This window comes from Macrosteles quadrilineatus, unplaced genomic scaffold, assembly GCF_028750875.1.
Source record: "Macrosteles quadrilineatus isolate MER2022 unplaced genomic scaffold, UCM_ALF_1.0 Scaffold_3__2_contigs__length_128488019, whole genome shotgun sequence".
Lineage (NCBI taxonomy): Eukaryota > Metazoa > Arthropoda > Insecta > Hemiptera > Cicadellidae > Macrosteles > Macrosteles quadrilineatus.
In genome coordinates this window covers 100,809,985-100,833,402 of record NW_026542596.1, presented here as the reverse complement: position 1 = coordinate 100,833,402, position 23,418 = coordinate 100,809,985, and the positions used below count along the sequence as shown (strand labels likewise).

General features: G+C 35.9%; 1 protein-coding gene across 1 annotated transcript; it reads right to left on the bottom strand.

The window, feature by feature from the left end:
• Positions 1-4,128: 4,128 nt before the first annotated feature.
• On the bottom strand, positions 4,129-22,431 carry LOC128988832 (alpha-2-macroglobulin receptor-associated protein). The gene is made up of 7 exons (XM_054410517.1): positions 22,105-22,431; positions 18,593-18,734; positions 17,615-17,788; positions 8,280-8,390; positions 7,607-7,706; positions 6,803-6,959; positions 4,129-6,679 (listed from the first exon to the last, which is right to left on the bottom strand). The coding sequence occupies exons 1-7, from the start codon at positions 22,300-22,302 to the stop codon at positions 6,467-6,469; spliced, it is 1,095 nt and encodes a 364-aa protein (XP_054266492.1). The 5' UTR covers positions 22,303-22,431; the 3' UTR covers positions 4,129-6,466.
• Positions 22,432-23,418: the final 987 nt, after the last annotated feature.

Genomic DNA, 23,418 nt, shown 5'->3' with positions numbered 1-23,418 from the left:
TGATGCAAGCCGTCGTAATGATTTCGATGATCCTAGTAGCAACTGACTGAGATTTGATTTTTGCCCAGAAATTACTCATAATTGTAACTGCTCTTGCCCATTAAGAGTGATTGATAAGCTGATGGGAGAAAGTATGTGTCAGTTTGCGAGACCGTTTATTTAAATTTTTAACTCAAAGTTCTACTTACTGTTTTTTTCCTTTAATTCAGGAGATTTAATTTTTTTCTCTTTATAAAATACTAAATCCCTAAAGGAAACATAAACTTACAAATTATTTTGTACAGTAATAGGTTTTATTATTTTATAGTCAAGAAATAATATAATGCAGTAGAGCGTTGATTATCCCAAACATTTTGGACAGAGACGTTTGGGTAATCAATTTTTGGATTATCAGTATTATCAGACATCAACATAAAAAGGCTGTATTTCTTCAATGAAAGTTTGCATTACCTGTGTCTGCAGGTCGATCCTGATGTGTCCTATTGCAGGAGATGCATTTCAGCGAAGTTAACCCTTCCATGGCTATGGACGGATATATCCGTCAATCTTTGTTTACTTTCCGGGCTGAAAACGTATATATCCGACGAGAGAAATTTCTTTTCTGGGCTAAAGACGAATTGGACGATTTCCATCCAAAAAACAAATTGAAATACAATGTTTATAATACGTTAATAAACATTACACTGCATTATAAATAGGTTATTTGTTTTTGTGGTTGGCAATAATGATTGCCGCAGCTGTTTCGGCTATTTTGCACCATAGAGTGTGCGTAAGTAAATATTGCTGTCACTTCACACATGGTTGTTAGTAAATGATGTTTACATTTTGTGTTCTGTACTTTATTTTTATGTTATTGAGCTAATGCAAACGATCTGAAATTTGAAGATGTTATTGAGATGCTTAATAAAAGTATGTCTGAGGGGGGTTTTATACTTGGCAGTGAAAATAATAGTATGGAATGTGATGGATATGATGGACCTGAAGAACAGTCTTTACGTAGTGGAAGTCTTGGCGGGGAAAGGGGTTGAGGACATGGGAGCGGAACTGAGTGGTTTAGATTTACTTCAGACAGATAGATACATTTTATGGATAAAAAATAAAACAAGGGAAGGAATAGCCTAAGGTTGACGAATATATCCATCTGTCTGCCGCCCACAAAAATACTCAAGATTATTGGCAGTGTTCATATTTTGTGATTAACGCTGAGGGCGGCAGACGGATATATCCGTCCACCTTATGTTTTTTGTGGGCCAAAGACGGATATATCAAATTTTATTTTCTTCATAACTTTTGTCCAAAAATTAGTTCAGCCCTAAGGAAAATCTTTTTATGGTCCATGAATTATTTCAAGTGAAATAAATACAAAACGCAAACACTTTAGTTTTTAATTTTGGCAAAAAATAATTAAGCTCCAGCCCTTCATTTAATTTAGCCCTGGAAGGGTTAAATCACCATCATCAGTCCTAATATAAGGTTTTGATCTCCCACTATTAGGTGCGTCTTGAAGTTTTGGAGACACATACACGAAGTTTACACTTACACATGACAAACTGTATGTGTCTCCAAAACTTCAAGACAATGGGGAAGATCAAGATCTTATCTGGGGACTGATGTTGGTGACAGCTTGGTCACCAAGTCGTGTCGCTGAGTTTCGCGAGAAGCGTTGTGCCGTGTACGCTCCTGCCGGTGCTTTCGAAATGTTGGCGTGGCAGTAAATTTAAATTTTACGTCTTTGGCAATGATTTCGGTTAACCGACGATTCAGATGACTGGCATTCGGGTAATTGGCACTCTACTGTATGTTTTAATTAGTCTGTTGAAGTGTCACTCAGATTGTTAGTAAGAACTATTAGACCATTAGAAACCTTCTAGTTATTCTGTCCTGATTGCAGTGCTTTCTGTTGCAGGGTTGGACCAAGTGGAGCCACTAGATGTAATGCTCAACTTTACAGACAGTAGCATGTATGGCATCATCCTTCAATAGCTCACATCGCTTTGTCTTTTATTTTGTTCGCATAGAACGCCCTCAATACGTCTCGATGTTCCCGATATTTACTTTTTCACTGTGTCGTTTCATAGTAGCGAAGCAGAATTGTGTATAATTTTTGAAGAATTTTTATTATATCATTATTATTATTATTATCTTTGGATTTGGTGTAAATAAATACGATACTCCTTGGAATCGGGGCCTAGCCTGTTTCCCTGCGAAGAACGTCATGCAACTACTGAACACTTGCTGATTTCTTCCAACCCGCATCCATTGATTTTTATTTACTCCTAATCCGGTAGTTGTGTGTACGCTTCCGTGTTAAGTATGGGATCTTGAAGCCACGAGAGTTACAAGACAACCGATGTTGCAAACGCAATGAGAATCTAGCTTATTCAACCTAAACATTCATAATATAATACCATAGTAGTTTGAGTACTGCTATAGGCAGTCAGGGTTTGGCTGGGGCCTGCCTGCACTGGGCCCCTCAACCAGAAATGGGAATTTACTATTGGATTTATTATGTAATATTGCTTGTACATGAAGACTTAAAATATATCTTTAAGCACTGTGCTATGAATTTCTTTTTCCTTGACCTTGAAGTTTTTTTGGTATTCATTAGCTCTTTGTAAGCCTCAACTTGGTATACACCTTAAAGGAATCGCTACTAAAATATCCCCGCCAAAGCAAAACCTGCAGACTAACCGAATTCCTATTTGCCCGGTTGGATTTTCACTCAAATTGATCTCTTAAAATTGTCAGATTTATTTTCTATCAAAAAACATTTATTTTATTTAGGTATTTTATTTTTTTATGAAATGTAATAGCTTCCAGGATGAATTAAACCAATAAGCCAAATTTGATCAAAATAGATTCATAAACAAGCAAACTATTAGAGTTTACTCCATAAGAATAACATGGTACAGTAATTATTTTTTTTTCTTAGTAACTATTAACTGTAGGCTATAAAACACTTCAATATATTAAATAATTGTGCTCAGGTCTATAGTTTGCTTTAGAGAAAATTTGGGAAATTCCATGCTTTTAGGGCCAAAAATGAGACCAATCAATTTTTCATCCCACACACCCATCCCCATGGCCCAATCATACTAGTTTGCAATCTCATTTGAATAAATGCACATTTTAACTAAATTTCATCAAAATTGAATACAGTAGAACCCCTCATATCCAACCATGACGGGGACTGGGCCATGGTCAGAACCACTGAGCTATAATAATAACTGGAGTCAACACTCTGGGTTACTGTGTTTAAAAAACGTACCACTGTTTATGCTGGTTTTTATCTAGAGTTTCGTATTAGGTTGGCCGGGAGATCGGTTGGTGGGACTTGTCAAATTACTAGAGCCAAGAGGGCGTCATCCTGTTGTTTTGCTGATAGTAAATAAAAATATGTCAACATCATGATTCCATTATAAGTTTATTTATTTACGTTACTATTATTATTTATTTATTAGTTCCATAGGGCTAAACCATTCATCTCTATGGGCTAAACCCAAGCCTAAGCCAATATCTCCTAACAAGAAAACTTTACTATTTTCGCCATTTATCATAGCTTGAAAATAGCAAAATAAGTTAGTATTTAGTATCAAAAACAATTAATAATGTTTCAAAATAACTTTAAATAGGTACATAGGTTTTAACGTTCAATAACTTAAATAAGTTGAAGTCCATCAAATAACGGATAACCCCAAACAAATAGCATGGTTAGGTCAGAATGAAATGGATTGACGTATTTGACTGAATCCCACCAACCGATCACACGGCCAACCTAACAACACAAAACACCGAAAACAAACAAGCAAAAATAAGGGCAAATTTGTCTCTAATGTTCAACCAAACAGTAGTGACTCCAGTTTACCAGTTATAATCTATTTATCTCAATGGTAAGAACGACCAAAAGGTCTGATAAGCAGCATGACCTGAAGTTTCTGTGACATCAGTAATCATTTCCCACGACCGTGATAACACCCGCGAGAGTAACTTGCAGACTATGCGACTTCAGTAATCATCTCCCGCGACTGTGACAACTCCCTCGATCAAGAAGAAAAAAGTGAAAAGAACAAAAATATATTTAAAGAAATTTGAATTTATTTCACCAATCAATGGAATAAAAGACACAGATGACGTTTATCACATTATTTATTGTTATAAAAATATTAAAATACATTAATGAATGATAAATGCAGATCTTAATACATAAATTCTAAAATTTTGTGTTTTGGAATCGGAACACTTTTTAATACAGTAAAGAGGTTATGTTACGAATGTAGGTCTTTTTTTAAGTAATGGCAATGCTATTTAGAATGCAACAACAGTATATAGGGTAAATTATAAGGCTTGCCTAAGCAAATTTGGACCTTTGCCATCAATTTGTAACAAACAATATTATGCGAGTGAAGTTTTTCACAACAAAAATATAAAATTTGTTCAAGTTGGATATAATTACACTATATTTCTTGTTCTTATGTCACTTGAATTTGATAATTTGAAGTACTAATTTGTTTTACAGTACAACAGCTTACTTGATTTTCTTTACTTTTTAACAGGAAAACTGAAAAAAAATTGATTCTTTGAGAAAATATTTGTAAACCCATTAAAATTCATATTTTCATTATTCCTCAACAAATTAACTTAACATGGTACACATTAACAAACAGTCAACTTAACCAATAACAATACTTAAATTAAATATATAATTAAAAAAGCACCTATAAAAAGTATGAATAATCTCAAAAGAATGGTAAAATGTTATCTAAATAATGAGGATAACACACTTAGCAATTTTTTAGTGGTTCAAGATACAACATACACAATACACATAGACTAACCAACACAAGTGGACTTTTCATCACATTGTAAATTTTGAAGCTTGTTTCTTGTGTTAAGTTCATGTCCGACACTGATTGCTAGTGTCGACAAAATTTGGTTTCATTATTTTAGAGTTAACTTCATGATTTGTGCTTTACTGTTTGGTTATGTAACTAGAGGACGAGTTATTTATATTGTTTTATTTATTTAAACCGGTTTTTAAATGACTGAAATAACAAGAAACAAATTGTAAACAAAACTAGACCTCTACAGCATCCCAGTCAGAACTAACATAACAATAAAATTGGCTTCAGCTGTTCCGCAAGGATGGGAAATCTACTAAGGGAGTATGTTTTATCTATGGTTGTACTTAGTTGCCTCAATCACTCAACTTCATCTAAGATCACTTTAACTAACCTTTATATTTAGTCACATACAAGGTTTATAATAAAACTGCAAATTTTGTTTCACAACTCGGCAATGTAATATTGTTATGTAAAAATGTAGTAATGGGGGTTACTAAAGCTCAGTTGCTCTCAGAATGGTTAATAGTAAAGCAAAAGGCATTGCAGAAACAGACCATACGCACAGGTGATGGTCTAATAGTTAGGTGTTGTAATTTTCATAATTTCATAACATTTAGTTGCAGCACAATAATTAACTCTCGTAAAAATCTAATAATAGAAAAGTGTGGCTGTTTCATGGGTTATACAAAGTTGTGTCTGGTTCATGGGTTATACAAAGTTGTGTCTGGTTCATAGGTTATACAAAGTTGTGTCTGGTTCATGGGTTAGACTAAGTTGTGTCTGGTTCATGGGTTATACAAAGTTATGTCTGGATCATGGGTCAGGTTAGACTAAAGGTGTGTCTGGTTCATGGGTTAAGGGGAAGTTTTATTCTGGAGGTTCATGTCCTGACAATCAGGATTGGCTGTTAGCAGAGTGAAGTGATAATGATGGTAGTTCAGAGCACACCGTAACTCCTATTCAGAATAAAATCTGTAAAAGGTAAGAACATGCTGAGTATTAGAGAATTCCCTATATCGGTTCTAAAAGCTGGACTAATTTAATATTTCAACGATGGCAACTGCATTACAAATTGACATGGGGACCCAAATGGGTGTATTAAACCTAAAGGTGTACAATGAATTGAAATGCCTTGTGTTGCTTTGTTATCAACTGACTAAAACCAGCTTTCTTTAGCTAGAAATATTTGTCAAAACTCAATACAGTACCCTCACTGCAGCAAACTTGCAGAATAGTGAATTTCCATTTACCCTGGCTGGTTTCCACTAAAATATTCCCTTAAAATTGTTAGATTCATTTCCTTTATAAATAACATTGATTTTAATTCCCTGTATGGAAAATCGCTAAAAAGCCTCAATTGTTTCTGTGTCAAATGATCAAGGATAAATGCAATGAACACTTTCTTACAACTGATTGAAATGAAAAAGTAGTCCGTTACGCATTGCACCAGATACACACCGTTACAACGCCTTGGAACTAAATTTTCTCTTACAATCTTAACTGGATTTGAACTAGATGACACTGGAGGAATAGAGTTCTAGAAACAAAGCCACAATAGAATGGTAAATAAATCAGCAAAATTAGTTATAAAGAGAGTCAAAGTTGGCACATCCCTGTATCACCAGTTACAGCTCAATGTGTTTCTGCATGATGCGAGCCTCAAGATCAAGATGAAGTTTCTCTACTTTTCGAGCTTGTTTCTTGATGGTTTCATCATTGACGTCGCTCAGCGTCAGTTTGTCTCCGGCCATCTTCTTGCGAGAGTCAGCGGCCAACGCAGCCTCTACTTGCAGGTGTCTCAGTTTTAAAAGCCTTTTCTCATAGTGAGCTAGTTCTACCTGTGAAGCAAACAGCAGTTTTCACTCGATATTTTCAGTAGTCACTGATTTGAAAAGAATTTAAAGCAAGATTTTTATTATGGCCACAACAATGAAACAGCTTATATTGTATGGTTTAATTACCTTGAGAGACTCCAATTCATCAGCAGTAAAGTTGGTTTCCGTGGCAAGTTTCCACAGCCCCTGCACCTTAGGCTCCACAAACTCATTACTCTTTGGACCTTTGACGGATAGACGATGCAGTCGGTCATAGCCATCTCTGAGGTCTCTGTGCTTATCTCTGGCAAATCAAAATATCCACAACTTAGAAATCATACTTCTTAAATCCTAGAATTATCAAGTAAAATGTCATTTGCCTTTGTATACTAAAAGTGAATTATAGCATTTAAAGAAAATATCTGATTGGTTACAGTGCTCGCCACATGTTTAAAAAGTCACCAATTTAATCCTGAGCAAAGTCGCTAGTCATTGGCTTTTTGATGAGTTCAAATTTGATTTGAACCTAGATGTTGAGTATTCATTTGGGTTGGATTATGATGGGGTTCATTTGGACTTTTGATGAATAGTTCTGGCTAAAAAAAAAACATCTTGGCCTTGAAAGCTTAAAAAGGCATCTCACTCCATTCTAAGACAATCATCTTGGTAAATGTAAGCAACTTAAGATGATTGTTTAACAATTGATATAAGACTAAGAGCAGCTTTTTTTAAGTCAGAAGAACTTCATTAGGGATTTTAGTGAATAAAGGAATTAGAAATCCAACGATTATGGAGGTCTCAAAAATGTTCCATTAAATGTGTGACAAATTGACTAAACAGAATAACTTAACTTGGCTTTGGAAACCATACAAAATTAAAACACTACACTTGGTAGAATTGCAAAGAAATTATCAAATAGGGGATATAGTTCACTAAATCTATTAATCATACCTTAGTTCATTTGCTTTTTCAATGTAGTTGCTTTCCTCATTTCCTTGCTCTACCTTATCATCGATCATGTTAAAACGGTCTAGTTTCTCATCAATAGAATCTAAAAAAAACATAAAACCATTATATTTTACTGTTATATAAATTGCAATTTCTGTTGAACATAAAATATCATGTCTATTAGTGTGGTGAGTGGGATGACCATGCGCTCGCGAACCTTCACCCGTGTCACTGTTGCTTTTGTTATTTCGTACAGTAATTTTAAGAATTAATTTCTGTTGGAATTATTTATCACCACTAGTGTCTAGAGCCTCTCACCCATCATCCTTCTCACAGCTATAGTCCTCGCCACCCTAACTTGAAACAGCCCAAGGCCGCACTAGATATACGGAGTGCGGCCTTGGGCTGCTCCAAGTTAGGGTGGCGAGGACTATATACTACGGTAACTAACATTACTACACAACTTACTCTTGTTTAGTTTGGTTGACCGTTGACCTGAACAGGATAAAGTCCCCACTGTACTTTAATACTGTAATACAAACAATTAACTTAGGATCTGTAAAGTTAATCTATAACCAAATGTAGCACCTTAATTATTTCTTTTTAATTGCTGAGTGTGTGATGGATCAGCATTAGAAACTGAAGTGCAAGATACATTGAAAATCAGCATACTTACTGACATGAACGTCACTATCTTTCTTTTCTACTTCGTTCAATAGCGAATAATACTGGTCTATTTTATCTTGATGATGACTAAACTCTTCCTTCAATGCTTGCAACTCCTCGGCTAAAAAAAAATGTTATAAAATTATAAGGAACTGGTTTATTTAACTAAGACCAAAATTACTGAGAGGTACTGAATGTGGAATATTTCATTTTGAAAAACCGCGAAAGGCACAAGGCTAAAGGTGAATTGTTACACCATGTTTAGAGACGTAAGTCAGAAAATCCAGTAGGCCTATCTCATTTAACCTATATTACTGTTGCGATATAGAAAAAAATACACTTCTGTGTATGACCAAATAATTGTGGTTTTGAGTTTTATATAGTACCTAGTAACTAATTAAAATAAAAACAGTAACCTTTTTCCTTATTGTATCTAGTAGGCTTGTTTTTTTATTGATCTGATCCTATATTTTGTTGTCAACTTGGTTTGTACCGAGAAAAAAGATAAGACTTATGCTTCACTGTAAAGATAAGATAATTACAATCGCTGCATATTTGTGTATTGACAGTAGGTGTTAAATATGGTATTAAGAGGTAAAATTGTGAGAAATACCTTTAGATCCTAAAACTGAAGATCCATTAGGGTTTTGGTAGAACAGGAACAAGATGAGCAGAGAAGCGATGGCTCTGGCCAGAGTGACGAGAATCGAAGGACCACAGATGAAAGATGATGTTGAGAAATGACTATTGTTGTGTAGTATGTAATTCTTCACTGATTTAAATTAAAACTCTTCTTCATTAATAAAAAGAAAGCAATTCACTACTCATGAATATTCTGGACTGTACACGAAAATTTACAACACATTTACTTTAAATAAAAATATCTTCTTGGATCCTAGCTTGACACTTGGTACTATAAATTTGGAATCCATATTTAAATGAGAAATGATGAAATAATGCACTTGGAGCGGTAAGAGAGAAAGAGAGATTAAAATATTTAATATGAACTAAACCAAAAGGTAAGCACTGTGTACTGTGAGAGAGGTGAGTCTAAACTGAACTGACTAGTACGAAGTGCTGTAGTGAACTTTGGACAGTGATGTCATCATATCAGCTGTTGTATCCTTTCAATAACTGAACTAAAAACTTGACTTGAATGTTAATACTACTTGATTAATTGTTTATATTTGACTGTATATAGTTCATATGTTATTAAATAAATATTTTATTAAATGTCCTTAGTTGAATTACTAAATATTTAACATACCGGCCCCCCCTGAACCCCTGGGTTCTGAAAACAACACAAAAAATGAGAAAATCAATAAAAAAGGGGGGTGGTAACTCCTCTTCACTATTCCATAGGAAGGACAGACACCTTTGTCACAGGACGAGAGAGGTGTCCACTTGCGGTCTTCAGGTGCACGACCCGTACTATTCCATCAGTACCAGGTGAAACGGAGAGAACTCGTCCAAGCTTCCAGGAGAGTGGAGGCAAGTTGTCTTCATGAATGACAACCAAGTCATTGACTTTAATATTCTTCTTGGGGTTGACCCATTTATTTCTCTCTTGAAGAGTGTACAGATACTCTTTCTGCCAGCGAGCCCAGATATGTTGACTGAACTGTTGGACTAACTGCCAGCGTTTTAATCGGTTGATAGGAATGCTACGCAAGTCAGGTTCAAGAGGTGTCATAAGAGGACCACCTACTAAAAAATGACCTGGCGTCAAAGCTTCTAGGTCCGAGGGATCAGAAGAAAGAGGAGTTATAGGCCTAGAGTTCATCATTCCTTCAATACGGGTGATTAAAGTCGAAAACTCTTCCAGTGACAGGGTCTGTTGTCCAATGACTCTTATTAGGTGAAATTTCACACTTTTGACGGCCCTCTCCCAAAGGCCTCCCTGATGAGGTGCATGTGGAGGTAAGAAGTGAAATTTAATATTGAAATTCTCAGCGTAGCATTGTACTGTGGAATCCTTGATTAAATTTTCAAAGTTGCGTCTGAGTTTTTCGGATGCACCTGTGAAATTTGTAGCATTGTCACAGTGAATATCTGAAACGATTCCTCGTCTGGAGACAAATCTGGTAAGAGCGGCTAAATAGGCATCCGCTGTTAGGTCGGTTACTACTTCTATGTGTACCGCCTTAGTAGAGAAGCAAATAAATATACAAATATAAACCTTGATAGGTTGAACTCGTCTTAGTAGATGTTGCTTCACAAAGAAGTGTCCTGCATAATCTACACCAGATATGGAAAATGGCCTTGAAGGTGTAACTCGATTCATAGGTAATTCCCCCATGAGTGGAGAAGAATGAGGAGGTTTACATCTGAAACATTTTATGCATTTAAAGATCCTAGATCTTATTAAGCTTCTAGCACTGAGAATCCAGTACTTGTTTGCCAGCATAGCCTGAGTTAGAGTTGGACCAGAGTGCAAATATAAGACATGATGGTGGTCAATCAAAATATCAACTAACCTATGACCTTTAGGTAGCAAGACGGGGTGTTTGTGATCTTCAGAGATATCAGCCTTGTTTATTCTTCCCCCTACTCGAATGAGGCCATCTTTATCCAGATAAGGAGCTAGGCGTCTAATGCGTACAGAGCAAGGTTTATTGGATTTCAAACATGAGATTTCTTCAGAAAAATATTCTCGTTGAACCAATTTACAAATCAGGTTATGAGCCTCTTTTATCTCCTGAGAAGTTAAATTCCCAATTTGTTTAACTTTATTTCTGGTGTTATGAATGAAGCGCAGCAGGTATGCGGAAACATGAAGTAGTGTTGTCCAAGATGAGAAGCGAGTGAGGAGAGAAAATGGTTCATCCGGAACAGCAGAGAGAGTGTTAACTGTGAGAATCTTAGTTTCAGGGATAGACTCTTCAGGTAAAGATTTACAGACAGACTTTGGCCAATTTTCTTCAGAGTTACACAACCAGACAGGTCCATTCCACCAAAGTGTGTGGTTAATCAAATCTTGTGGGGCGGTACCCCTTGACCCAACATCCGCTGGATTTTCTAGTGATGAAATATGTTGCCAAAATGAAGGTGGGATGTTTTCCTGTATTTCTGCAACTCGATTTGACACATAAACCTTGAGTCGATAAGAGGGCATGCCAATCCATGAAAGCACGATTGTGGAATCGCACCAAGCTGTGTATGAACTAATCTTGCAGTGAGGTGAGAGAAGTTGTATACAGTAATTTAGGAGCTTAGACATCAGGTGTGCTCCGCAGAGCTCCAAGCGAGGTATGGAAATACGCTTCAGAGGTGCGACTCTTGACTTCGCTATCAGAAGATAAGTCGATATAATTCCTTGTGAATTTACAACTCTCAGGTAAACACAACTACAATATCCTGCTTCACTTGCATCAGAAAAAGCATGTAGCTGAATATCTTTAGCTGAAGAAAGTCCCACGTAGCGAGGTATCTTGAGCATTTCAATATATGGAAGTTCATTGGCGAACTTGTTCCAAACTGATATAACGCTGTCGTCTAGGGGTTCATCCCAATCGAGACCAAGTGTCCATAAGTATTGCATGAAGGATTTGGACCAGAAGGTTACAGGAGTTAACCATCCTGACGGGTCATAGATCTGTGATATCACACTTAAAACAATTCTTTTTGTAGGAGTTTCCTTAATATTTTGAGTTCCTACAGAATAAGAAAAAACATCTTCATTAGGAATCCATTTAAGTCCTAAAACACTATGAACTGGTTGTTCGGGAGCTCGAAAACCAATAGGTTTTTCTTTGTGATCTTCAGGGATCGACTGTAAGAGTAATGGATTATTCGAAGACCATTTTCTTAACTCGAAACCTCCTTTTTTGAGTAACTGAACCACATCATTTTTCAACAAAAGAGCGTTTTCTACGCAATTACTACCCAATAGGGCGTCATCGACATAAATCTGATCCTTTAGAGCAGTTGCGGCTAGAGGATGATTTTTTCCTTCATCAATAATGAGTTGTTGAATGACACGATTTGCCAAGTAGGGCGATGATGTGAGCCCATAAGTGACAGTCGCTAGCTGATAGATTTGAAGAGGCATTTTATCATTCTCTCTCCAGAAAATAAGTTGAAATATCTGATCAGATTCCTTTACAAGGACTTGTCGAAACATCTGCTTGATGTCGCATGAAAAAACAACCGCATGTCGGCGAAAGTTGAGAATGATGTCACATATGTTGTTGTGGAGTTTTGGTCCTTGATGAAGAATACTGTTGAGAGACAGAGATGTTGATGTAGGTGCTGATGCGTTGAATACTACCCTTAATTTTCCATCTTTAAAAATTCCATGATGTGGAAGGTAGTAATGAGGATTCTTTTTAAGACGTGGTGACTGACAAAGTGTCATATGTCCCGAGGACAAGTAATCTCTCATAAAATCAACATAAGTTTCCTTGAAATCAGGATTAGAACGAAATTTATTCTCCAGAGACCAGAATAGGGATTTTGCCATTTTGCTCGAGTTGCCTAATGTTGACGGATCGTCTGAGAAAGGCAAAGAGACAATATATCTTCCTTCAGGAGTGCGAGAGTGCGTAGATACAAAATGTTTTTCACATTTTTCTTCGGCTAAGGATTGCTTGCTTGTAAGAGGGGGTTCCTCTACAGCCCAAAACTGTTGGATAGAGGTGTGAAGATCCAAACTATTGGTGGTTAAGAGTGTGACTAATCCATGAAATGAATTTTTGCAAGTTGAGGCGACAGGGGTCGATCCTAAGAGCGCATATCCAAAAATGGTGTCAATTGCTACAGGCATATTCTCACCAAGTGACAAAAACTGGCCTTTCACAGAGGAGGCAAAAAGGTCAGCTCCAATTAGAACATCAATAGGAGCGGGTTTATCAAAAGTAGGATCGGATAACATTAAATGTTGCATCTGTGAGCGAACTTCAGGAGTGATCTTAGCTCGAGGTAAATCTGGAGTGATATTATCCAAAATGAAGACAGGGTGAGAGCTTGCCAATACATATCCACTAAGGGACTGGAGAGTGACATGAGTTAACCCTTTTGTTTTCACCTGAGCAGACGAGATGCCATTAATAAGCGTTTTATTAGCATGAGAGCGCTTAATCCCTAAAGACTGAGCACATCTTTGAGTAATGAAGGTAGACTGAGCAGCAGAATCTAAAACTCCCCTACAAACTAGGGTCTTACCTTCGCTTGATTTTACCACAATTAAAGCAGTGGCAAGAAGAACTGTGTTCTCTGTATTTGTCAAACCAACAAAACCAGATTCATTTTTATTTGAGTCAGAACTTGGAGCTCGTTTGTCTGTGTTACCTTTAGACACATTAGGAGAGGGATTATTTTCAGAATCCATAAAATGCAAAAGAGAGTGATGTTTTCTTTTACACGTAGAACATGTACGCCATGAATTGCGTTCCTTTACCTTATGCTTATCGCCAAGACAGTTGGTGCACAAATTTTTGCCTTTAACAAAATTATACATTTCTTGTGAAGTCAATTTAAGAAAACCTTTGCATTGATAGCATTTTGTGATCTGCACCTGCGCAAAATGTACAAACAGTGCGAGGAGTTGCAATAAGCGCCGATTTATTTGAGCGCTGAGGGGGTTTTACTTGAGTGTGGTGGCCTAAGGTACCCTTAAGAGATGATCCCACATTAGTAAGATTAGCTGCTTCAAGATTTACACAGTGAGACTCAATGTACTTGGTTAACTCATCTAACTTAGGAGTTACAGAGTTATCACTTCGACTCTGTTCAAAATGATGGCGAAAATCAGAATCAAATTTTCTTAACAAGTGAGAGGTCAAAATTAAATTTTCCTGAGAAATTTCTTCATCTAGAGCTTTAAGTGCTTCAATGTTTTCATTTAAAACAGACAAAAACCTTCTAAGTTGCTTCACTGAGGGATTGTGAAGAACTGGTAAGTCTAACACATTGTTGACATGAAGAGAGATTAGTAATCTTGTATTCTGATACCTTTTAAGTAGAGATTCCCATGCAATAAAATAATTAGCATTAGTCATAGGGATGTTTTAACAACTGAAAGTGCCTCTCCCTCAAGACAGCTTAACAAATAACTCATTTTTTCAACACCAGAAATACTATCATTTTTATGAATAGTATTTTCAAACAAATTTTTGAACGCCATCCACTTTTCATGTTGACCTGAGAAGGTACCAAGTTGAAGTTTAGGAAGCTGTACACTAACCTTAGTTGTAGCTACTTGGCTGATAGCTGCATTGGAATCATCCAGGTTTGGCTGGCTCGACTGGTTAGAGCTTGGGGAAGGTATCAAGTTCACACACAAAGAGTGAATAGACACATAGAGATCACTTATTTCATCTTGTAATGTTGAAATTGTAGTGATATTTTCACTTTCATCTAATTCCTCAGGTAAAGGCACAGTGCCGAACAACTTATTCACTAATTTGTCAAAATCATTATTTTTGGCTGTAGCGGTGGAATCCAAAAGAGTGAGCTTTGTTATAAGTTGAGGAGTGATAGGTTCCTTTTCGATAGCAAGCACTTTTGCTTCAATTGACTTAAGCCTGGCTAGCACAAGCTCAGATTGCTTCACAAAAGTTGAGAACCTCATTTTGAATAAGTCTTAAATTCAATAAAATTCCAAAATAAAAATAAATGCAGATTAAAATAAGTTTATAATGAGCAAAACTTATTTAAAGACAGCCAGGATTCATTGTATTAAATATTAATATTAGTCAACTTGAAATCAGAGAGAAATATTCAGCCATAGTATAGGCCTATAAAAAGTTTAAGTCCCAGAAAATATCTACCTGCAATTATTTCCAGATAATAAATTTGAAATTCAATAAAACATGTTATTTCAAACACAAACTGTAATTAAATGTTCAATCCGTATTAATAAACATTCTTCTGTCACTTTAATTTAAAATTAAAAGTGTAAGCAAACAATTGAGGTTATGAAAACATAAACAAAGTCTTGCATAATGACATTTAAGTTTTCATTTCTATCCATCAGCAGCGCTAGTGTTGATCAGCTGTGAAGTTGGTATGACTTCCATGATTTTCTGAATATTCAGCAACAAGAGAGAAACTTGTTTCACATTACAGGGGGGAGAGAGGGGGGCAGACAGGATGCAGCCCGATAATGCACAATAGAGAATAGACAAACTATGCATGAAAATACAGGAGTTGTAGACAGTACAGTCTGAGAACAAAATTTTCTGTCTGGGACAACAAAACTGTATGTGTTATTTCACAAATTACTGCAACAATTTAATAAATTGATAATAATGTGATCAAAAATATTTAATCCTCTTGTTAATGATACTTAATGTTGATGACAGATTTATTCAATTAATTTATTCAGTTCAAATAAATACAAAACTTAATAGTCACAGTAGATTATTTTCCATAGGCTGGGAAACATCCGGCTCGAAGGACCATGTTAAATATGGTATTAAGAGGTAAAATTGTGAGAAATACCTTTAGATCCTAAAACTGAAGATCCATTAGGGTTTTGGTAGAACAGGAACAAGATGAGCAGAGAAGCGATGGCTCTGGCCAGAGTGACGAGAATCGAAGGACCACAGATGAAAGATGATGTTGAGAAATGACTATTGTTGTGTAGTATGTAATTCTTCACTGATTTAAATTAAAACTCTTCTTCATTAATAAAAAGAAAGCAATTCACTACTCATGAATATTCTGGACTGTACACGAAAATTTACAACACATTTACTTTAAATAAAAATATCTTCTTGGATCCTAGCTTGACACTTGGTACTATAAATTTGGAATCCATATTTAAATGAGAAATGATGAAATAATGCACTTGGAGCGGTAAGAGAGAAAGAGAGATTAAAATATTTAATATGAACTAAACCAAAAGGTAAGCACTGTGTACTGTGAGAGAGGTGAGTCTAAACTGAACTGACTAGTACGAAGTGCTGTAGTGAACTTTGGACAGTGATGTCATCATATCAGCTGTTGTATCCTTTCAATAACTGAACTAAAAACTTGACTTGAATGTTAATACTACTTGATTAATTGTTTATATTTGACTGTATATAGTTCATATGTTATTAAATAAATATTTTATTAAATGTCCTTAGTTGAATTACTAAATATTTAACAGTAGGTATATTGTTGATCTTGCTTCTACAGTTTACGCTTCAGTCCATAGGAAACAGCTTGAGCTCGGGTTATAAAAGTTAAGTGTGTAAAAGTTGAGTTGTGTCTATTAAGGTTGTGGTGCAACATCATTGTCAGAGTCAACGCCTCAGTAGATCTTGAGTTTTCAGTACTGTACCTTAATAACTAGAAACTCGTTTACACCATAACTTGAAATTTACCCTTAACATTTCAGCTTTAAAATATCAAGGTCCTACTGTATTACTGCATAATGTAAGTAACAAGCATGAAACCTCATACCAACAGATGACTGACTATAGTTCGGCCGCTTAGAAAACGACCTGCGTGCTAATGCTAAACCAATGCTGGAGGAGGTTGCTTTCTAAGCGGCCGAACTATAGTAGCCAGATGGATGAGACAGCATCTGCAACGCATGTGAATGAATGACAGGGACCCATTGAGCTAGTTGTAGGTCATAGGTTTTTGTGGGGAGTGGTGGTTCCAAGGGTGGGGGGCCATAGGGGCTTTCCTATTGGACCCAGGATATATAAATTTAAACATAGATTTTATCATAAAAATGTAACGGAGGTTTTTGGACACAGTTCTAAACAGTAAAAATTGCTTTAAAACGTCGCCACACTACTTTAAAAATAGTAAATCTTTTGCCCTCTTGCTGTGGAACACCTTCGTTAGCCAAGGTCCTGGAACCGCCACTGACTGTGGGTTATCGGCTGTCTGTCTAGGCAGCTGTTGTGACTAAATTACTAAACTGATATAGCCAATATTAAGCAAAAAGATGGTCCACATATCTAGGAATGACATAGGCCTATTCACTTCCCTGAGTTCATCTTGGGCTACGCTACTTAGATGTCCAAGGTCTTGGGGTGAGGTTTTCAAAAGTAAATACTAATAGGTCTTCATGGAACCATGAGAAAATTTCAAGATGTTTGCCTTTGTGTTTAATGTGTAACCAATCAGAACTGCCAAATGTTCATTTCAAAATTTTAGACAGCAGATCCAAAGAAATTAAATATATTCTACACAACTATGTGGTAGTATTTAATCTTAAACTTAATGATTATTTATTCTTAATCTATTTCAATGATAAAGAAACAAATTTTCCTTCCCCTTGCGAAGCACGGGTACAGCAGCTATCTAAAGCTAGTATCATAATAAAATTTAACCCAAAGTTGTGCTTTTTGGGACCTAGGTCTGCATCATTTTAGGTAAAACAAGGTAAGTTACCAACTCTACCTGTGAATCCCGAGCGTTCTGCTTTCTCCCAAAGCTTGTTAAGCTTCTTGTCTTTGAACAAACTCTTGTTGAGATGAGTGTCAGAAGGTCCACTAAGAGGTTTGTGTGGTTTGTACTTAGATGGGTCATTAACTTCTTCAAAATGCTCCAACAGCCCATATGTACTCATTATTCCTGAAGCATCGTAATTTTAAAAACATGCAATCTATTTGGTTAAAAAAATATTAATACTTTCTAGCCTATATTTCTAGTTTAGTTTTACTATATTTAAATACATAGGTCTACACCTTTTTAAACTTTTTAAAAGAAAACAAGTCTGGGTGTGCAATAATAGGCTCCTTGGGATGGTAACTAAAATAAGAAGATTACAACACCTATGTAAGAATAATTGTTTTATCGAAGCATGTCGTAAAAATCACACTTTAGAAAAGGGACCACTTGTCGGCCCTATGTTATTCCTCCATAAGATAAGAAAAGGTACCTCTTGTCGGGACCGCAAAATTTGTGAGATATTTTGTCCTCCGTAAACTGAATTTGTTGTAGTTCTCTAAATTTCCACTAGAATGCAGGGCAATTCATTTTTTGGACTAAAGTCTGTTTAGAAACTGAATATTAGAAATGGGACCTTTTGTCGTTATGGCGAAATAACATTGAGCGACAAGAGGTCCCTTTTCTCAGACCGTGCAGAGGCTAAAATTTTTTTTTATTTTGCCCTTTTAAATCTTCAATTCGATATTTTAACCGATACTGTCCTGTTCTATGTTAAATGAGGTATAACAATCGATAAAAACCCGAATTTCGATATTTTCGACCTTACTTATATAGGCTGTACTGAAGATTTTGCATCCTCGACAAGAGGTCCCTTTTTGTTTTCCACATCACATATAATGGAACTGAAGCTGTACTATTAATAACCTAAGTTAAAATTGGTAAAAAGATAAGGGGATGGATTGTAGTCACAGTGAATATGCTAATTACCAATCAGTCTTTTTCGCATATCCGCTTCTTTTAACCCTTCTTTGTCACCACCTTCAGATTTAACCTTTTTAAATGCAAGTTCTTCCTTATCGTGGATTTTGAGTTCTGACAGTAAAGATTTTAATTTTGGTTCAGTTAACCGCTGGAACAAATACATGATAGGTTAAGAAAACTATAACTATGTTAAGAAACTATAACTCTTTATTAGGTACTTATGTAAAATATTCTTAGAACAGGATTTTTCATTGAACCGATCACTTTGTTCAACCATACAACTTAACATTAGTCTTTTTTGCATTTATTGTTTTAAGTTGAAAGTGTACAACTTTTTAACTTACCGGTACTGCCGGTACTTAAAAAACCGCCCTCCAGGCGGACTCAGGCAGGAACTGTTGCCAGGGGCCTTGGCCTAGGAGGGGCCAGACTTGGGGCCGCAATTTTTTTTCTTGATAAATTTCGATTTTTCAAACCTGATTTTCTGGGTAAAAACGGCTGTTGTATCCGTCAAGTGGCTGCCGGTACAACACCAATGTGGGGGTTCGCTTGGGAATTTAAATGATAAAAATCAACCCAGCTTCTAATAAAACACGATAGGCCTATATTGACTCAAACTACAATTCAGAAATACACTCAAAATATTACAAGTCCCAAAATACAAAATAGTTTTAAGTCTCAAAATACGACTAAACAGTTGATAGCTGCACCGGGCTCTCTGAGAACACCCTCCAGTAGCAGGTCCTAACAGGGAAGTAAGTCTAAGTTAGGCCTATAGGTCTACTTTCTTCCATTTTTTTTAGTGGTAGGTATAAATTTAGAATGAAACCAATAATAACTTAACTTACCGGTACCCAAAAAACAAAAAACCACTTTATTAAGTTTAGTTAATAGGCTAATGTTTTTGTTATTTAACTTAGGTCTAATTCAGGCTAGACCTATGGTAAAATATCGAACCAAATCATAATCGAAATAGGCCTCGGCAACACCGTTTCCTCCAGCGTTAACTGCTTCAACATCAAACCTAGCGAGTTTTAGAAGAGCAGTAGAGCAACGCCTCATGCAATAACGACAGCCCAGATGATACGTGGTGGCAAAGTGAGTTGTGCGGATGTGCTTGGCGATGCCTTTTAAGGGTCGCATACGGATTTTGTGGGTGTAGCATGTGTTTGTGTTAGGTGGCACCTTTAAAGGGCGACGCCTGAGCAGGCAGATAGTGTGTGTGTTCTGCTTATTTATGTTTGTTTCTCAATATCCTTGTTGGTAAAAATCTTATTAATTACAAAATTCTTTTTTTTCTCGTCTCTTTTTAAAATCATATTTTTATTACACTGCATGTTCCTTGTAGATATTAAACAAAGTCTTCATAATTTGCTCTAGTCAGAATCCGTTACTTATTTAAAAGCTAATATTTATTTTTTGTACATGCCTGTTTTCCTTGTTATTTATGGTTAGTACATTGTGCGATCGTCGTTGTTATTGTTTTTGCTATTGGTTATTGTTGTTAATTACTATATTACTATATTTTTGTTGTCATTTGTTTTTGTTGCCTATGTCCAAGTGTCAAAATGTTATAGTTGTTATTTAATATTAGCCATCTCGGACTGTAACATTGCATTACTATTAGGCCTAGACAAAGTTTGTACCTAATCAAATATCACCACATCAAACAAAATGGAATGTCCGTTAAAATAAAATAAAATATTGATATTTAATCCGATAATATCACAGGCCCTATCACAGCTTCTCTGCGCAATTGTACATACCGGTACCCAAAACTTTAATCCATGTTACTTTGAAAGAAAATTAGGCAGCATTATTGGGCGGAGCGAAGCGAAGCTTATTGGGATTAACTTCAATTCAATCTTTATAACACTTAATCTCAATAACGGCTGAACATACTTTAGCCAAACTTACCAAGGTTGTTTTGTCAAATGTTTGGATGGTTTAGACTTCACCAAATTCAATTTTTGATAATGCCTGGTAACTCAAAGTTTTTAAATTTTAACGTTGGTCTTAAGTTAATGGTTACAAAATAACGACGTAAATGTAAACAAAACAAAGAAACATAATATGTGTTAAAATCAAGCCACAACCTAAACATAGTTTACAGACAAAAAAATTTGGTTGATGACAACTGATCAAATACCACAGAGAAACTCTTAGGTTTACATTTAGGCCTAAGACCCAATGACCACTGATTGAATAGGTACAGACATAGATAAAACATAATTTTTAGGAAGTATTCTTCTACAGAATTAAAGAAATTTTATTTTTGTAGCTAAATAAGTTTAAATAACATTTTATCTTAAACAATTCATCGGTAAATCACATTCTTGGATCCATCTCATAAATGGCAAACTTAAACAGGTCCAAGAAGTCCAGGAAGTGGTGAAGGAAGTAGTAAAGGCGAGAAGTGCGGAGTTTGGGAAAACGTTCGTGGCGTGGCAGTTAGATAATTGTATCTAAAATAATATGGGAAGGGGGGAAACAAGTTTACCACGTAGGAAGTTGTGAAGGAAGTAGTAAAGGCTGGCAATGCGGAGTGTTAAAACCGTTTGTGGCAGTTACACTATGTATCTGCAATACTAAAATGTTATGGGAAGGGAGGGAAACAGGTCCAAGACGTAGGAAGTGGTGAAGGAAGTAGTAAAGGCTTGCAGTGCGGAGTGTGGCAACTATTTATGGCAGTTTACATTAATGTATCTGCGATGGGTAGGCCTAAGTTACTAAAATGTTATGGGAATGGAGGGAAACAGGTCCAAGACGCTGAAAAAGGTGAAGAAAGTAGTAAATGCGAACAGTCCGGAGTGTGGGAACTGTCTGTGGCAGTTTTATTAATGTATCTGCAATCCTAAAATGAAAATGCTATGGGAAGGGAGGGAAACAGGTCCAAGACGTAGGAAGTGGTGAAGGAAGTAGTAAATGAGAACAGTCTGGAGTGTGGAAACCGTCTGTGGCAGTTAGATTAATGTATCTACAATCCTAAAATGCGATGGGAAGGGAGGGAAACAGGTCCACAATGTTGGAAGTGGTGAAGGAATTAGTAAAGGCTAGCAGTGCAGAGTGAGGGAACATTTGTATTTTGTATTATACGGTATGGGTACACTTCCATATCTGTTGGCACAAACAACCGAATGAGTAATATTGATTACCGTATTCGATTGTTTAATTCAATATATCGTTTGGTTAGTTAGGTTAGGTTAACCTTACCTAACTAACCGTACGATATATCGAATAATCAATATATCGATCGATATTTTCATTCTGTTGTTTGTGCCAACAGATAAGTTATGGAAGTGTACCCTACCGTATCTATATACAATTTTTATTTATTGCTCTATTAAAAACCATGAAACGTGATTGCTCCGCTCAACTGGCTTTCAATGCTATGAAAGAGATCCTAGGCCTAGTTATTATGTCTACCTAATGATCTGAGCAGTAAACACTGTAAACAGAGAAAAAATAGGCCTAGCCTTGGTAAGATGGATTCTAGTTTAAACTACGTACTAACTCACCACTTGGGCCTTTGTCCACAGTAAATTGAGTTTAGCCATTCTGAAAGGTTTGTCCAAAGTTCTTACATTGATATCATACTCAAAGTCAAAATTCGTTTTCCCAAAGTTAATGTTGACATCTTTGGAATACTTGTTCACAGCACTTATTTGTACAAATAAATAATATGAAGATAAGAAACAGGCCACAAAAAATTTCATGGTACGATTAATTTATACGGCAGCCACTTAAGTGCTGCGTGAAAAAGGATATCTGTCTCTCTCCTTTCAACAAAATAAAATAACAGTATATGAAATGAAATGTATATGTGCCTATAGGTTAGGTTTTAAGGTTAGGAGTTAGGATAACGCCAAGCCAATGCCAATGTCAAATATTCAAACTCAGTGTTTCCACACGACCAAAAAAATAATCCCGCTTATTGGGTCGAAAAATCCCGTTTTATCCCGCTTTTAAATCGGTGAAAAATCCCGTTTTATCCCGCATGATTTTTTTGGTACGATTCCTAGCATTAAACTTTACGTATCATTTTTATAAGTTGTTTAAACATCACTATTATATTTTGCTACAGTGTTTAAACAATTTGAGTTAGTTTTTCTCTAAAATTGAGTAGAAAAAAATAAAAATAGTCGTCACAGCCGAAAATCCCGTTTTATCCCGCATCCCGTTTTAATCCCGCTCAAGGTCTAAAAATCCCGTTTTCGGGATAATAATCCCGCGAATGGAAACACTCAAAAACAAATCATAACCAATGGTAAACAAATGTCAATGTCAATCAATGACCGATGGTGGAGAGGGCGAAGACGACGGGTCTGACTGTCTGTCTAACTTACGGGGGGGTATAAAAACTAAATGAGGCATATTAGTTAAAAATTCCTCCGTGAAAAGCGCTGTAGTAGAGAGCACCGAGAGCACTTGGTTATAATCATTGACTATATACCTACAGGTATATATAGTCAATGCTGTAATAAGGGAGTATGTTTTATCTATGCTATAATGAAGGTTTACTAATCGAAAAAATGGCTCTGTTCATAAAATAAAATTATAAATGCCTCAAATTCAATTGATAATTATTTAATTATAAAATTAAACTGTCATAACCTAACCAAGTAGGTTGTCACGCATTATTACTGCGCTTAAATTTACTTTGTTCTATTTTGTCTTTGATGCTCTATTTTTGTGTTATTTGTGTTTCATATTAATCGTACCTGCAACTGAATCAACTTAAATTATTGAATCTAGTATTTATTATTACATGTATGCGGCTTTGAAAGAAAAATGTATCATAATATTCTGTATACTTAATCAAACATATTTTG

Excerpts from the sequence above, each read along its gene's own strand:
- LOC128988832 (XM_054410517.1), bottom strand. The coding sequence starts at position 22,302 with ATGAAATTTTTTGTGGCCTGTTTCTTATCTTCATATTATTTATTTGTA. Across the intron at positions 17,789-18,592 it reads TATGCGAAAAAGACTGATTG|GAATAATGAGTACATATGGG; the intron begins GTAATTAGCATA and ends ACGATGCTTCAG. Across the intron at positions 6,680-6,802 it reads ATGAATTGGAGTCTCTCAAG|GTAGAACTAGCTCACTATGA; the intron begins GTAATTAAACCA and ends TTTGCTTCACAG.